Here is a 16,867-nt window from a genome sequence, read left to right on the forward strand (position 1 = left end):
CCATGAGCAGGTCTCTTGTGGGGGAAGGGTCAACTGGGTAGGCAGCCAGGAGTCGTTTCTGTAGCCGAACTGACTTAGGAGCCCCCATTTCCATAGATGACAGGAAAAACCACGCCTGAAGTTTACAGTAATTCAGACCCTTCTAGGTTTGCCCTGGGACTATGTAGAGTCAACTCTTAGCCTTTTTCTCCTGGGGTGATCTACAATTCTGGGGCCTCTGTATTGGCCCAGCATGGGGTGGGGGACTGGTTCTTGCTGATCTTTCGTTGTGTGATATCAAACCTGCTCTGCCCTCATCTGTGGCTTTCAGGCCCCCGTCATAGCCTCCTGATGCTTCTCGACACCTCCCTCCCCACCTCCGCTCTGGCCCCCTCTTGCCACAGCCTCTGCTGCGAGATCCCTTCCCTCTGCTACCGGCGTCCCACCCGGCGGTCGTGCTGACTCCAAATCTCCGCTACCTCCAGTGTTCCCCCAGAGGGCCCCTGAGAACTTTAAAAATGTCCTCCATAATCTACTGGAGGGCTGTCGGGGGAGCCATGTCAGCCCTGGAGGTAAACAGGGTATGAGCCCCTGTGCTCTGCCCCTCCCCATTTTAGAGAGAGAGAGAGAGAGAGAGAGAGAGAGAATCTTAAGCAGGCTCCATGCCCAGTGCGGAGCCTGATGCGGGGCTCAGTCCCACAACCCTGAGATCATGACCTGAGCTGAAATCAAGAGTCGGACGCTTAACCGACTGAGCCCCCCAGGCACCCCCCTCTGTGCTCTGGGCTGTCTAATGGGATCTCTTACCTGTCCCTGCCCCTGGGGTGTGACTCTGAGTCTGGGCAAAGGATAGGTCCTGCTCACATTCTCTCACTTCTGCTGTGCCCCTCCTTATTCCTCTCTGGATTCTTTCCCCTCAGTGCAAGGAGGGGTTTTTCTTCCGCCTGGAGGGCAGGAAGCTGCCACTTGGGTAATTTCATGTTTTCCCCACTCCAAGGCTTACAGGAAAATATTCTATACTCTGAGTCCACTCAGCCTCTGGTTCTTCATAATTAAAGGGACACTTCTGGGATTTAGAAAACCCTTTTCGGGGGCACCTGGGTGGCTCAGTTGTTAAGCGGCTGCCTTCAGCTCAGGTCATGATCCCAGGGTCCTGGGATCGAGCCCCGCATCGGGCTCCCTGCTCCACGGGAAGCCTGCTTCTCCCTCTCCCACTCCCCCTGCTTGTGTTCCCTCTCTTGTGTCTCTCTCTGTCAAATAAATAAATAAAATTAAAAAAAAAAAAAAAAAAGAAAACCCTTTTCGTAGTCCTCAAAGTGTGGCTCTTTGAAGTGAAAGCCTTAGCTTTGATAACTATTCTTTCTGAAATGAGCCTTCAAAAGAGCCAGTTTGAGAAGTCAAAAGCTGAATGTAGTGTCCTGTATTCTCAGCTACATTTACTTTCCCCTGAGGTGATGGAGGTCTCCACGTCAGTGGGAATGGGTCATGACAGACATCATCCCCAGAAATGAAAACAACATTGGATAATATTTCAGAAAATTATTTTGTTATCTATAATATACTTAGCCTCCCCGATGGTGTTTTTGTTGGTTCAAACCCCTTCGGGGCAGCTGGGGAAGCTCCATGCTACCCCTAGCAGGGCTGGTGGTCAGGTCTATACCATGTTCTCAGAAAGGCCTCCTTCCCTCAGTGGTCAGGAGCATTGGGTGAGAATGGAAGGCCTGACATTCTCAGATCCCAATCTTGTTTGTAAGGAGTTCCAAGAAAGGAAACTCCACACTTGGAAACCTTCAGACTTGGAAGGCTGCTGAGGAACATGGCAGGAGTAGGAGGGGAGAAGGAAGGGAGATGGCTTATGGCATGGAGTGATGGTTACCTTTCTAAGTCTTTGTAAGATCTGAGCTGTGAGCCGGCTGTTCCTTCCCTAAAATTGCCATGAAGGACCTGGTATAGACCAGTGCTTGTCAAATGTAAATGTGACTGTGGATCCCTACATGATCTTGCTTTCCTTCTCTTTCCCTTCCTCTCCCCTCCCTTCCCCTCCTGTACAGTTAACGTGCAGTTAGTTTATTAGTTTCAGGTGTACAATATAGTGATTCAACAGTTCTATACATGACTCAGTGCTCATCATTATAAGTGTACTCTTAATCCCCTTCACCTATTTCCCCCATCCCTCACTACCTCCCCTCTGGTAACTATCTAATTGTTCTCTATAGTTAAGTCTATTTCTTGGTTTGTCTTTTTTTCTTTGTTCATTTGTTTGTTAAATTCCACATATGAATGAAATCATATGGTATTTGTCTTTCTCTGACTTATTTCACCTGGCATAATACCCTCTAGATCCTTCCATGTTGTTGCAAATGGCAAGATTTCATTCTTTTTTATAGCTGAGTAATATTCCATTGTACATATATACCACATCTTCATCCGTTCCTCTATCAGTGGACACTTGGGCTGCTTCTATATCTTGGCTATTGTAAACAATGCTGCAATAAACATCGGGGTGCATATATCTTTCTTAATTTTTTGTATTCTTTGGGTAAACACCCAGTAATACTATTACTGGATCCTCTGGTAATTCTATTTTTAATATTTTGAGGAACCTCCATAGTCTTTTCCACAGTGGCTGTACCAGTTTGCTTTCATACCAAGAGTATACGAGGGTTCCTTTTTCTTCACATCCTCACCTCAACACCTGCTGTTTTTTCTGTCTTCGATTGTATCCATTCTGACCGGGTGAGCTGATATCTCAGTGTAGTTTTGATTTGCATTTCCCTCATGACAAGTGATATTGAACATCTTTTCATGTGTCTTTCAGTCATCTGTATGTCATCTTCATGTCTTCTGCCCATTTTTCATTGGATTGTTTTTTGGTGTTGAGTTGTATAAGTGCTTTATGTATTTTGGATACTAACCCCTTATGGGATATGTCATTTGCATATATCTGCTCGCATTCAGTAGGTTGTCTGTCTTTTTGTTTTGTTGGTTGTTTCCTTCATGGTCAGAAGCTTTTTATTTTGATGTAGTCCCAATAGTTTATTTTTGCTTTTGTGTTCCTTGTCTTAGGAGACATACTGCAGGATCTTTTTAAATGCAGATTTGGGTTCATTAGGTCTGGTGGGACCTAAGATCCCCATTTCTTTTTTTTTTTTAATATTTTATTTATTTATTTGACAGAGAGAGAGCGAGCGAGAGAGGGAACACAAGCAAGGGGAGCAGGGGGCAGAGGGAGAGGGAGAAGCAGGCTCCCTGCTGAGCAAGGAGCCCGATATGGGACTTGATCCCAGGACCCTGGGACCATGACCTGAGCCGAAGGCAGACGCTTAACCGACTGAGCCACCCAGGCGCCCCTAAGATCCCCATTCCTAGCTCCTGGGTTGGTAGGTACCGCAAGTCCGCAGAGCTCACTTAGAGTAGCAAGAATCTAGACCAGGTATCTGGTTCACCCAGGGTGAATGGAATCAGCGTTTCCTGGGGGGACAGTTTCTCAGCTACCTTGTCGAGTAAAAACATGCATTCGGTGGTGGTTTTATTTCTGGGCGAGTAGCCTCTAGTGAGCTAAGAAAAAGTTGCTTTCCCGATTTTAAGGTATAGGAACAGGTCCAATATTTTCCTAACTCAAAGCGATCCAGCACCCTATTGTTGCATAACAAATTACTCCCACAGTTAGTGGCTTAAAAGAGCCACTTTATTTTGCTCGTGTTTTTGTAGGGCGGGATTTCAGCAAAGGCTTGGCTGGGTGGTTCTTGCTAGGGGGTCTCTCAAATGGCTGTACTCAGCTGTTGACTGGGGCTGCCATCATCTGAAGCCCCAGTTGGGCTGGGGTTCCCAAATGGTGCCCTTGCATCTGGCTTGCAATGCGAGCTCCGCGGGGGCTGGGGGGGTGGAGAGACGACACTGCAGCGCCTACCCGTGGCCTCTCCGTGTTGCGTGGGGTTCTGAAAGCGTGGAAGCTGCGTTACAAGGGTGTGCGTCCTGAGAGGAGGCATTTGGAGAGTTAGCAATCTTGACAGAAGCCTCAAGGCTTTTTGCGCCCTAGCCTTGGAAGTGCCGCAGTGTCGCTAATACCACATTCTCTTTGTTACGAGCAAGTCATCCCAGGGGACGGGGATTGTACCTGTCTTCAATCGGCCCTGACTCGCATCTTCAGATTGAACAGTCCGGTGGTATTCTCCTTGCCCCGGCAGCACAAGCGGAAGACCACGTGTGACTCTTCATCCACGCAGGTCCCTTGATCTGCTCTGCTGATGGCTCAGCAAGGGACAGCCATGGCAGAGAAGGCCAGGGCATTCATCCTGAGAGAAAGATGCTCAGAAATGGCCTAAGCACACGCACTGGGCTTTTGCACTCTAATTCAGGTCTCTTTTAAGAGTCAAAAGTCACTTTAAATGAAGCCAGAGATATCGAGGGCATGAATCAAACTTCACAGCGTGCTCTGCTTTGCTTGTCAGAAGTACATGTCCAAACCGTCCAGCAGAGCTGGACGAAAGGACGGTGCGCAAATGAAGTAGACTGTCAGGTCCACGGTCCTCATCCTCCTGCCAATAGGGCCTACTACCACCGAGAGGCTCCTTCATTAACATGTGTTTGGCTGTGGCTTAAAATAGCTCCAGAAGCAAACACTGCAATTCGGAAAAGCATGACAAAAAGGTTCTCTGAGCTCGCTCATTACTGAATATTTTTAGCAGAGCACTAATTAGGACTTGGAGGAAGCCGGGTGCCTCATTATGTCAGCAGAGGGCTCGGCTTCTTTCAGAGACCTACCTCCCCACCAGCCAAAGCAAGTTTGTCCCCGCCCGCAACTTCCAGTCACTCAGCCCCGGAGGCCTCACTCTGCGGCTTCACAGAAAGGTTGAGCTCATGTCACCAGTGCCTAAGTGACTTGCTGAAATCTGCTAGTAGCTGGAGGATCTTCTGGACATTTCACCAGGCAGCGGGGGTGTGGGAAAAGTACCTGCCTGCTGAAAGGTGGGACACAGTGCTCACTAGAAAGCTCCCTGCTGCCCCCACCGAGGTGAGGATGTTGTCTCAGCCCCCCAGCTTGGGGCCACTCAGCGTTCCCCGACTCACCAGAGCCCCCTGCCCAGCTGGCTCGGTCGGCTGCGGTCTCGGTACAGGTGTTGGGATGCTCGCGCCCTCTGCCTGCGCTTTGGTCTTCTGTGTTCGAGTCCATATTCTCAGAAGGTGATAGGAGTAGTTTCGGACCTAGTGGTAAAGGCCAGCTCTGAGCCACAGAACATTCGAAAGCGGATGCTTTGTCTCACACACGGGCGGTGGCAACCTGCTGCTGCTCCATGTGCGGCAGACACCGGGGGCCCGCTCAGGGCGCCACCCCAGAGGGGCCGCCACACGGACAAGCCCATCGAGGACTAACGAATGACAACTGGATTGGGAAAGGCACTTAGAGTCAATAGTCCTCTTACAGTGCCCGCTTGCCACCCGGGGCCGAGAATCTAGAGGAGAATAATGCAGGAGCAGTTCCTTCCCTCATGCAGCTTATTGTCAAGTGGGGAAGGCAGGTACTGAAGAAGCTGTTTTATAAAGACCTTGGAATAGTTGAAGGAAAAGAGCAGTGGACCATGGGAGGGAATAAGAAGCCAGAAGAACCGGCCTAGGGGTTGAGAGATTTCTTTGAGGAAGTGACACTAAAGGTGAAACCCAATGAATGACCAAGAGTTAGCCAGGTAGAGAGTGTGTTTGTGGCAGAGGGAGGGGAGGGGGCCTGCCCTCTCAGGACGCTGAAGTCCAGTGTGGTGGGTCTCAGGCAGGCTCAGTTTGTTGCCCAGCTCCAGAGAATCCAATGAGAATGGGGCCCCTTACAGTGGTGGAGCCCAGGGGCCTTGGCTTAGGCAGTGAGGTTGGGGAGCAGGTCTGCGATGAGACTGGAGAGTGTGCAGGGAAGGGGTGAAGCAAGCCGCTGCAGAGCCCAGGTATGGATTTGGATCTGAATCCTGAGGACCGTAGAAAGCCAGTGAAAGATGTTGGGCAGCCCTCTGATTTCTGTTTTGAAAGACTGCTCTGTGGCTCCTGCTATGTGTAGGCAGGGTTGAGGGAACAAAAATCAACATGGCCGGAGACTGGTTTTGAGGCTCTTGATATAATCCTTGAACTAGATGGTGTTAGATGGCTTTAGGTGGAGGATGGAGAAAAGCGGGTGAATCGGGGAGCTTTTTAGGAAGTAGACTGGTGAGTGGAAGGAGATTGATTGGACATGGGGAGTGAGGGAGAAGGAAGTGGCACAGATGAGCCCAAGGTCATCTTGTCCGGTCGCCTCATTTCTCAGTTTTGGACACTGAGGTTAAGTAACTTCTGAGGTGTGAGTCTTGCCCAAGTCTCCAAACTGAGAACCCAGCACCCTTGTCCCTAGGCCCTGTCTCTCATGCCATCCCACCCCTGATATCTCTGAGTGGCCATAATCATACTGGGTAGAAATACCTCAGTTGCCAACATGTCGTTTCAGTTGACGACAAGTGTAAGTATTAACCACATTCTTGCCTTGATAACACCTGTGACCTCTTTATAGCCCCGTATCGGTGCACCCAAATGCAGCTTTGAGGACGTTAAGGAAGGTCTATTAGAACTTGGCATCCTTGGTGCTTATTTTTACTCAGTCTCACGTGTTCTAGATGAAAGGGTCCTGAGTGATGAAACCACCATCCAGAGTAGACTTTTGTGAGGGAGATAAAATCATCTAGCATCCCAAGGGCATGTCTTCAAATGGGAGATGACAAAATAGTACCTTTTGCGTCTTTTCCTCAACCGCATGTGAAGTAGACTTCCATAGGGAAGCAGAGGACTTGCCTGCCACGCTGGTGACTCTCTAGTCACTTATTCATTTAATTTGCATGATTATCGAGCCCCTTCCATGTGCCAGAAAAAGGCACTGAGCTGAGGGCTGGCCGTCGAGGCACGATCTCTACTTTGAAAATGGTCCCTTTTGACAACAAGACAGGTATTTAAAATGCGTTTGTTAATGGAAGACACGTTTGTGTCCTCGAGGTTGTGGCTTCTGCTTGGTGATGTCGGGAAGGACTTGCCAGAGACAACACCTTGAAGCTGGGCCCTGCAGGAGGAGGGGAAGGCTGCAGCTGGTGTGGGCGGGGAAGGGGGATCCGAGGCAGGAAAGAAGGCCGTGGCCCGAACGAATGCCAGGAGCGCCCAGGGCCCAGGGCCAGGGCGGCGGGCAGGCAGGAAGCGCACGGAGCTGAGCCCGGCGCAGCCAGCTGGCGCCACATGCAGAAGCCGCACTCACACACCCGGGAGCCGCCACTCTGTCCTGGAAACGAGAGCTCTTGCGGAAAATGGGGCAGCTGAGACCATCTCACTTTTTTTTTCTCTTTATCTTCTCTTTACTCTTTGAACAGGAATGTTTGTTCCAACTCAGAGAACGGAAGGCATCTCAACATCAGACATCATCACCAGAATCGTCCGTGACTATGATGTTTATGCCCGACGCAACCTCCAGAGAGGGTACACAGCCAAGGAGCTAAATGTCAGCTTTATAAATGTAAGTGTGCCCCCCTCCCCCCCCCCGTGTCGTCCGACGACCACCACACACGCCAGCACTGCCGCCATTTGTTGAGTGCTTGCTGTATGCCTCACAGTGTTCTTTTGTTTGTTTTAATTTAAATTCCAGCGCCACGCAGTCCACATAACAACCCGGTGATGTATTATCCCCATTTTACAGATGGAGAAACCAGTGTCCAAAGGGCTAACATAAGTCAACCAAAGCCTATGGTAGTGAGCTCCACGTTTTATAAAGGAGCTGCCTCCCTTCCTCTTGCTCCAACCTCCGTCTTGGAGAGTTCGCAGACTTAACTGAAGGGTGTTTGGGAGATCTGCTGTCCTGAAAGGCAAGCATCGTCGTCTGCTCAAAGGGAAGGCAGGCAGGCAGAGGCAATGAAAAGCTAAACCCAGAGAAAATGAGTTTAAAATTTTTTTCATTTTATTAAGGCCTTACAGATGCTCATTAGAAACCTTAATAGCCATTTCTTTTTATTGTCCAGAGAAATTACAGCTGCTTAAATAAAGCCTAAAGTCTTTGGCTTCCTTCTGCATTTGTGCCGTATTGTTCCCACAGACCTGCTGTTAGTTTAACAATAGAGCAACTGTTAAAACAATCTTTAAAACAAGCAAAACAGGCTGTTACAAAGCTAAAAGGGCAGTCCACCTCTAGTCCACCAGCTAGAGGTGATGTTAGTGCGTCTGGACAACTGTATTTGCCTGGACCCCGAGGAGGTGACAAAGTTGATTAAAACAGGAACCCTTCATCCATACGGAATTTCAATCCCCCCCAGTAGGTTTTCAAAGAGTGATTTTTCTACAAAACTAGATGTTTATGATTATGTGCAGCTATAACTATCCAGCAGCTTAACCACACCGATCCTCGGTGCCTTCTAGATGATGAGGGGCTTATTAATTGTCCACCAGTGGTTATTCCGTGGCTTCACACAAGTCGGGCAACAAAACAGAAAATGTTGGGTTCAAGTGGCACCAGAACAAGTGGCTGAAAAGAATTCCATCAAAGTGATTATTTGGTATCTTATAGAGAATAAAGCCCTGGTTATTTCAATAATTTAAACTGTCTGTTCTTTTAAATTGAATCCAGTCAGCCATCCAAGCATGTTATACCATTTCCAAAAGTTATCGCTCGTTCTCTTCTAACGGCCTTTAGCTAAGCCGCTTAGCTCAAGAAACCGTGTAGTCAACCTGGATGTGCTCGCTGCCTTTCTGTGCCAACAGGCTGGCTGCCACTCACAGAGAGGGTCAAATGTGCTGGATGGGCACATCGATGAAGCACAGAGCCTCAGAGGAGGCAGGAACTTGCCAGTGGCCAGTCACCCAGTCCAAGTCCCGCCGCTTAGACACGAGTGACACTGTGCTCAGAGGGGGCCTGGCCGAGGCCCCTCAGGCAGAGTGGAGGGGGAGGCTGGTCGCTCTGGCCTGGGCTGGCCCTGACAGCGGCGCGTTACCCGGAGCTCACACCCCACCCTGAGGCTGCAGTCCAGTTTGGAAGGTCTGAATGCCCCAGTTTTGCAATATTTCAGGTGTCTTAAAAAAATTCTGAGATAGGAACTTCAGTCCCGTGTAGCAAAGAAAAAACCTTATTGCCCTGTGAGGAGAAAATATATCATGACTTCATGGAGGGGAAGACCCTCCATCTCACGTAATTTTCGTGGTTTGATAGCACTCTCATCAGGTAACACGAGGAAAGGCTTACGCTGCTTCATCATAATCAAACAGCCAACACACACTGCACTTTTAAAATGCCAGGCTTTGTGCCAGGCACTTCACGTGCACAATCTGACCTAATTGTTACGGCAACTTGATGGGGTAGGGATGATAATTATCCCCATTTTACAGAGGAAGAAACTGAGGTTTAGAGGTGGCCCGTGACTTGCCCAACATACAAGGCCTTTCAGGCACACGGGAACAGCATTGCTGCATAAGGGCTATAAGGAGGACAAAAATCTCAGTCCAGAGAAGCTATCAGGACAAAATCTATCTTCATCACCAAGGAAATGGATGCAGTTCAGTTAGCTTAATGGAAAATATCATTACAATGAAACTTACAGTGTCACACATGGCTTTTAAGGCCCAGCCAGTGGCTGATTTCAACCAGTACTGGCTTTAACAATGTCCCAGTAAAACCGAGAACTCGGGTGGCTTCTGAGTGACCATTCTATGGACAACTCATACGTTTGTCTACATCCCAGGAGAATTGTGGGGGGGGGGTTGTCCAATAGCTACCTGTAATAAACAGTAAATATGTATTTTTGGTTCTTCTATAAGTGACTTCAACTCTGATGTTTACAAGAAAGAGAATATTAAAATCACTTGTATTTCATTTTACATATGCAAGTAGACTCATGACAAATGGACTTTTCTTACAAGAGATGTGCCTTCCCGTCAATCTAGCCCTTGGAAATAGCAATATCCTGACTCTTCAGGTTAAGAACAAACACAAGTTGAATATAAAGTGACCATTAGTGTGAATGACTGGTCTCTCTCATGCCCTCTGGGATAAATCTCTTTTTTCTCTCTTCATTTTTGACCAGGAAAAGAAGTACCGCTTCCAAAACCAGGTAGACAAGATGAAGGAAAAGGTCAAGAATGTGGAGGAAAGGTCAAAGGAATTTGTCAACAGAGTGGAAGAAAAGAGTCATGATCTAATTCAGAAGTGGGAAGAGAAGTCAAGGGAATTCATTGGCAACTTCCTAGAGCTGTTTGGGCCTGACGGCGCATGGGTATGTAATTATTTCACTTGGCCCTGCAGTGATGGGCATTTTTGCTCTCCATTTTCATGGATCCACTCAAGGGTGTCCCTTATCTCAGTCCAACATGGGCATCAGCCTGAGTAGCTTCAAGTCCATGTCATTTATTTAGTTTCGGCTTTATCCCTCAATAAGGCACCCAATAGCACCCAAAGCCAGTTCTGCTCTCTGTTTCTATTTCTTGTCCATACCCTGAAGCCATTTGGTAATTGTTGAATGTCTGTTACTGCGGAGGTTGGTTCTTTAGCTCATCATAGTCTTTCAGTTGGAAATGAGGCAAAGCTTGCGGGTGAGAGTCAAGTGGGTCAGTGGTGTCATGGTATTTGTGTTGTGAGATAAAGCTAATGGGCTCTTGGATCTACTAGGGGAGAAGAGGGCAAAAGAAACCCAGCTGCCTTGGTCAGCTTTTTGGTCAGGTCCATTGCATGTGAGAGAGAGAGAAAGAAGAGGTAGGATTTTGCCCTGCATCTGTGGCTGTCATGCCCCGATTTTCCCGTTTTTCCATGGTATATAGGTGTTGGGATAAAGTGCGCAAGTCTTAGGGAACTGAGACCATGATCTAAATCTTAAAACAGAGAAAGTGTAGAGGGTCTCATCTAAATTCTGTAGACAATTCTGAGTGGAAGCTATGAAGAGAAAAGAAATTTCTGGAAACCACCTCGTACTCCATTGGTATTTCTATTGTGCATGTACTTCGAGAGTAAAGAAGCAGTATTGTCAAAGCATTAATGAGGGTTCTATCAAAGAGATCTTTTAAAGCTAGCCTTCCTTTTTAAAACCAAATGAAGCGATTCCATTTGATTTCCTTGATTTTAAGTAGCCTAGATTTTCTATTATGACATGAGAAATCTCTAACAAAATCCACTTCGGCTTAATTATTTTATTGATGGGTTGTCACTGCTGCCTCTGCTCATTTGAGCTGGTTCATTATAGGATTATCTAAAAGTAAAACACTCAATTAGTAATAGAAAAAGAACAATGTTTGAGAAGTTGGAAGAGATGCTTTGCTTCAAGTCTAGTGGCTTCTAAATGATTATAGAGGTGGGTGTTGTAGGCCAATCAGGTCCTACTGGCTGAGTCTGAGAGGGGTAGAGGGTTTGCAAGGGGCTGCTTGAGCTTTCAATGACTTTTAGAAAGAGCTAGCGATAGTGGAGGAGCCAAGTGCTGGGTTCCTTTTCACTCTCCATGTGGGCCTGTTCAAGTTTTCGGCTCAAATCAGTTTAATTCATGGGCCATTTATTCATGTGCTTGTATATGCACAGTGCTAGGAAGAACGTGAAGAGAAGGTGCAGAACTTGGTCTCTGGGGTTCCATGGCATCTATAACAAAGTGTAGAATTTCCCATTAGTTTAGTGTGTACTTTAATAGTTCACATTTTCACAACCTATGTTCAGGGGCTGGACAAACAGCTAGTGGTTTGTTTTTTTTTTTAAATGAAACCATGTGGGTATTCACTTCCTTATAGGGATTCAGAAATGTGTCTCTGCGGAGAAATGTGTCTCTGGTATTGCAATTCAAGGGGGTGGATATTTTCTCCACTTGGAGTGAGCATAGGCAGGGAAGAAAGAGAATGTCTAGGATTTATAGATTTTAGTTGTTTCAGGCTCCCAGTGAAGGTGAAATAGTAGCTGGAATTGTTCTAGAGGAGTCTGGTGACAGCTAGCTGCAGTGATTTTTAAGAAATGAAACCCAGCTTCGAGTCTGGAGGTTTTTCTTTTTAAAACTTGCTATTAGTGTCAAAACTGTTATTAACATTAATTTACCATATCAGCCAGACTTAGACATTGCTTTTTTTCTGTTGACATTAAAAGTACAGGAATAGTTACAAGGATGTTAAACGCCAAGAGAAGTAATTTGCTTTTCATGAATATGCTATTATTATAATTCTTTATTTGTGGATTTGGGACTAGAACTCATTTCTTAAAATAGAGGATCTGCATTACCTGCAAATACAGTACTGTTACAAATAACCCCAACTTGGAGAAGTACAAAATAGAAAGATTTAAAGTACAGAACTTGGTATGACAGAATTGGTATGCAGCTCTGTACGTAGCTTTTTATAGTGGGTATTCCATAAATGTGTCTGGCTTGAATAGATGCATGGGTGCGGGAGAGAGACCTATTCACAGAACCTTCTAGCGTCTGCAATGATGAGGTTTAATCCTCTGAATTTAGCTCTATATCATATATTTAGTTTGATACAGATATATACCCTTAGCCTTTTATTGCTTATGGTGCTTGGTACAACTTGGGCTTTGGATCAAATTCAGTTGGCAGAATGGGTTTGCTGGGCCTTCCACAACATTCTAAAATTTCTTTCCAGGAGGGCATGCCTTCTAGTTTGCCATGTGCACACCACTGCCCACTGTGACTCCCTGCCACCTCCTCCAGCCTGACCTTTCTGCTGCCAACCTGGACGCAGCAGTTGTGTTTGCTCCATACAGTAGAGTCTTACTTTCTCCCCAAGGGACCTCATGCTTGCTGTGAAGAACTGTGATCAAAAATCCACATCCTTCCATTCCAGCAGAGTGCAAAGTGGTGGTGATGACCATGTTGTTACAGTTTAGAAGTTGTATAGCAGGTTAAAACTTTTCCAAAGCCTTTTTATATCTACTCTACCCATTTCAACCAAACAATAAAAGGACTATTGTAGCTGTGTTCTAGATAAAGTAACAAAGGCCTAGGAAAACTATGAAACTTTCGGAGTTTGGAGGTACTGGGATGGAGCCTGGGCCCAAGCCTCTCTATCCTGACCAGCAGTGTATCACCCACCATAGGACTGTCCCTTGGAGGCAGTCACTTTCCCTCACCCCGCTTGGGTTAGGGTACAGCAGTGTGGAGAAACAGATGTACCCAAACTGCTCTAAGGCTATGTGACAAAGCCCGTTGCCAAAATGCCACTTCAGGCCGGCTCATCTAGATTCGGGAGAGGTAGTGTCAGCTTTCCTCTTAAGCAGAAATCATGGTGTCCCTGGTGATATTATCTATTGGCGAGTAACAAATTACCCCCAAATTAGTGACTTAAAAACAACAAATATTACTTCACACAGTTTCTGCAAGTCAGGAAGCAGCTTAGCTGGGTGGTTATCATTCAGGGTCTGTCATGATGTTGCAGTCGAGAGGTCAGCTGGGGCTGGAGGATCCTCTTCCACATCTTGTGACTGGGAACGAGGTACCCCAATTCCTCCCCACGTTGGGCCTTTGCACAGGCTGCCCGAGTGTCTTCATGACAAAGAAGCTGGCTTCCCCCTGAATAAGTGATAGAGTATTCAAGAGAAAAGCTATAGTCTTTTAAGACTAATATCTGAGGTGACAATCCCTTTATGCCATATTGTAGTGGTCACACAGACAACTGGTGTATATTGTGGGAAGATACCACACGAGGTTGTGAATAAATCCAGGAGGTAGGGCCTTGGGGGGGGTGCATCATTGCTATAAGAGAGGATATAGAGAGGATATATTCCCAGGTATTCAGCCTGATGGGGGGATTATCAGAGCTTAAAAGGTTGTATTCATCTTCCCACCTATAGCTTTACTTATTTAACTACTTGATCCATTTTTTGTGTGTGTGTGTGTGTGCTTGATTCTTGTGACTAGTCTTCACTCACACTCAGAAGACAGCCTGTAACCCAACCACAGCTTCCAAGGGAAGCCTTCCCCACAGAGACTTAGTATTACCTCTCTTTGTCTTTCAGAGACAAACCCTCCAGACTATCCTCAAGGGAGGGGCTTTAGAGGAGCTGAATTCTGAAGCTCTGTTGCCATGTTGGAGGCGATGCTATTCATTTCCAAGGGCTTCAGGTTCATGGAGCCAGGATCAGGGGATGCTAAATCAGCTTTTGGGGTTTGCTTTTGGGGTGGAAACTTGGTTATTTTTGTTCGAAGTGTCAGACACATTCCTTTTAAACATTGTGCCCTAGCCACATAGGCTACATTTTAAAAACATTTAGTATCATTTTTAATGATCTGCCACTGTAGTCCTTAATTGACTTTGAACCATAGACTTGTTTCCCGTTTGAAATGAAAATGCATTTATTGTGTTTTACAACATGAACATAGACCTTTTCCTGGAGCACCAAGAGAGAATAACCTTGGTTCAGGTCCAAGTTTTTAGTTCATCCTGGACCACAAACACCCCCGGCCCCAATCCAATCAGTCGGGTGGATCCGTATGCAAACCAAACAGGCATTTGCATCTAATACAGGAGATACCGCTTTTAAAAAAGCTTGATGATGTGTTAGTTTTTCAAAAGTAACAGATTTACATGATGTGAGGTCCACCACTAATTTTTTCAAACTGTGATAAAATGTACCTAACAAAATTAGCATTTTAGCCATTTTAAGTGTACCATTCAGTGGCGTTAAATATATTCATAGTTGTGCAACAATCACCACTATCCATTTCCAGAACTTCTGCATCATCCCATATTGCAATTCTGTACTTATTATATAATCTGCCCCCCCCCACCAGTCCCTGGGAATCCCCCTTCTAACTTTCTGTCTCTATGAGCTTGACTACTTACTCTAGTGGAGTCCTACAGTGTTTGTCCTTTTATCTGGCTAATTTCATTTAACATGATGTCTTCAAGGTTGAACCAATGTTGTAGCATGTATCAGAATTTCATTCCTCTTTAAAGCTGAATAATACCTCTTTGTGAAAGAATTTTATTTGCTTATCTTAAATCACTGGCCTGAGAGGCAGGCATCTAAATGAACACACAGCTTAGGAGCCTGCTGGGCTAGTCTCTAGGGACAGAGGCTGGCAGATGCCATCTTTCACTTTCCCTTTACCTCACTCCAGCTTACTGGCATTTCCCAGAAAGGAGCTTGTACCCTCCTTTGGTACCCCCATCTTGTAGCCACCGAGGGGACACCTCGAGATCTCCTGGATCTGGTAGCCAGTGCGACTTCCGCTCCAGGGACCCTTAAGACTGACCAACTGAGAACGTATTCTCAACCATCTACCACCCCCAGGGCATAGCAAGAGATTAGAGACCCATCTTTCTATGAAATAAATCTTTTAGCTTATCTTCATAGCTGTAGCCGGAGGGGCAGGCTTCTAATTAAACATCCATCTAAAGGCTGACCATAATTCTCTCCAGAGACTTTGGAGGACTGGTGCTAACTTCACTCTCTTTATTCCACCCACCAGAGCACCAGTAGCTCCTGGAGAGGAGATTGCACATGTGTCTGGTGTCCTGGTCTTTGGGGCGGCCAGCCTACGGACACTCCTTGAGCTCCTACCTCTCCGGGGGCTAGCCACCACCTCCAGGGCACTGCCCAGACAGTAGGCTGAGATAGACCCCCAGTCTTTCTAGGAAAGAGCCCTATTCATTTATCCAAGAGCTGGGGCCTAAGCAAGGCTTTTGGTTTGGCACAGATCTAGGGACCTAATAAGGACTGGCACCATTGGTCATCATCTTTGCATTCACCCTCTGTCTTGCTCCAGGTCACCAATAGCTACTAGAAAGGAACTTGTACACGGGTGAGGTGTCCCGATTTTTAACAACCTCCATGGACGAGCACCTCTAGATGACTGGACTCTGGTGCTCAGCAGGACTTAGCTTGCAGTCCTGCAGGAGTGTATACAGAGGCGTGCCTCATTCTATTGCGCTCTACTTTATATTATTTGCAGATATTGTGTTTTCTACAAATTGAAGGATTGAGGCAACCATGCACTGAGCTCATCTATTGGCACCATTTTTCCAACAGCATTTGCTTATTTTGTGTCTGTGTCACATGTTGGTAATTCATGCAGTATTTCTTATATTTGTTACAGTGACCAGTGGTCTTTGATGTTACTATTGTAATTGTGTTGGGACACCATGAATCGTGCACAGATTATACGGCGACCTTAATTGATAAATGTCTGTGTTCTGACTGCTCCAGTGACCAGTTTTTTCCTCATCTCTCTCCCCTTCCTTGGGCTACTTATTCTCTGAGACACAACAATACTGAAATGAGGCCAGCTGATAACCTTACAGTGGCCTCTCAGTTTTTAAGCAAAAGGAAGAGTCACGGGTCTCTCACTTTAGATCTAAGGCTAGAAATGCTTAAGTTTAGTGAGGAAGGTATGTTGAAAGCTCGGCCACTCGTACCAGTTTTCCAAGTTGTGAATACAAAGGAAAAGTTCTTGAAGGAAATTTAAAGTGCTACTCAAGGAAGCGGAACACCCTTCTTGCTGATACGCAGAAAGTTTTAGTGGTCTGGATAGAAGACCGGACAACCAGCCATCACATCCCCTTAGGCCAAAGCCTAATCCGGAGCAAGGCCCTACCTCTCTTCTGTTCTGTGAAGGCTGAGAGAGGTGAGGAGGCTGCAGGAGAGAAAATCTGAAGCCATCACAGGTTGGTTCATGAGGTTTAAGGAAAGAAAACTAACATAAAAGTATAAAGTGAAGCAGCAAGTGCTGATGCAGAAGCTGCAGCCAGTTATTCTGAAGCTCTAGCTCTGGAAATGCATGAAGGCGGCTACACTAAACAGATACGCAACGTAGACGAAACAGCCATTATTAGAAGAGGCTACCTAGGACTTTCATAGCTAGAGAGGGGAGTTTAAATTCTGGCTTCAAAGCTTTAAAATAGAGGCTGAGTCTCTGGTTAGGGGCTAACCTAG

The 16,867-nt window shown here is 46.4% G+C and overlaps 1 protein-coding gene and 1 long non-coding RNA gene across 10 annotated transcripts in view; one reads left to right on the plus strand and one right to left on the minus strand.

Moving 5' to 3' along the window:
• PCYT1B (phosphate cytidylyltransferase 1B, choline) overlaps positions 1-16,867 on the plus strand; it is a 139,755-nt gene that overhangs the window by 94,566 nt on the left and 28,322 nt on the right. For 7 of the 8 annotated variants that reach the window (XM_078064723.1, XM_078064722.1, XM_078064724.1 and 4 more), the window contains 2 exons: positions 7,344-7,486; positions 10,038-10,226. In XM_078064723.1, the coding sequence (XP_077920849.1) occupies positions 7,344-7,486; positions 10,038-10,226 (332 nt within the window). Of the gene's footprint in view, positions 1-7,343; positions 7,487-10,037; positions 10,227-15,701; positions 15,735-16,867 lie in introns of those variants that run through there. The other variant, XM_078064727.1, reaches the window with a different exon arrangement.
• The window catches only part of LOC144380507 (uncharacterized), a 32,575-nt gene continuing 23,610 nt past the window's right edge, over positions 7,903-16,867 (minus strand). Inside the window, exons 2-3 of one of the 2 annotated variants that reach the window (XR_013444691.1) lie at positions 13,295-13,502; positions 7,903-11,572 (exon numbers count right to left, since the gene is read on the minus strand). This is a non-coding gene — a long non-coding RNA (uncharacterized LOC144380507). Of the gene's footprint in view, positions 13,503-16,867 lie in introns of both variants that reach the window. The other variant, XR_013444690.1, reaches the window with a different exon arrangement.

This window comes from Halichoerus grypus, chromosome X, assembly GCF_964656455.1.
Source record: "Halichoerus grypus chromosome X, mHalGry1.hap1.1, whole genome shotgun sequence".
Taxonomy (NCBI): Eukaryota; Metazoa; Chordata; class Mammalia; order Carnivora; family Phocidae; genus Halichoerus; species Halichoerus grypus.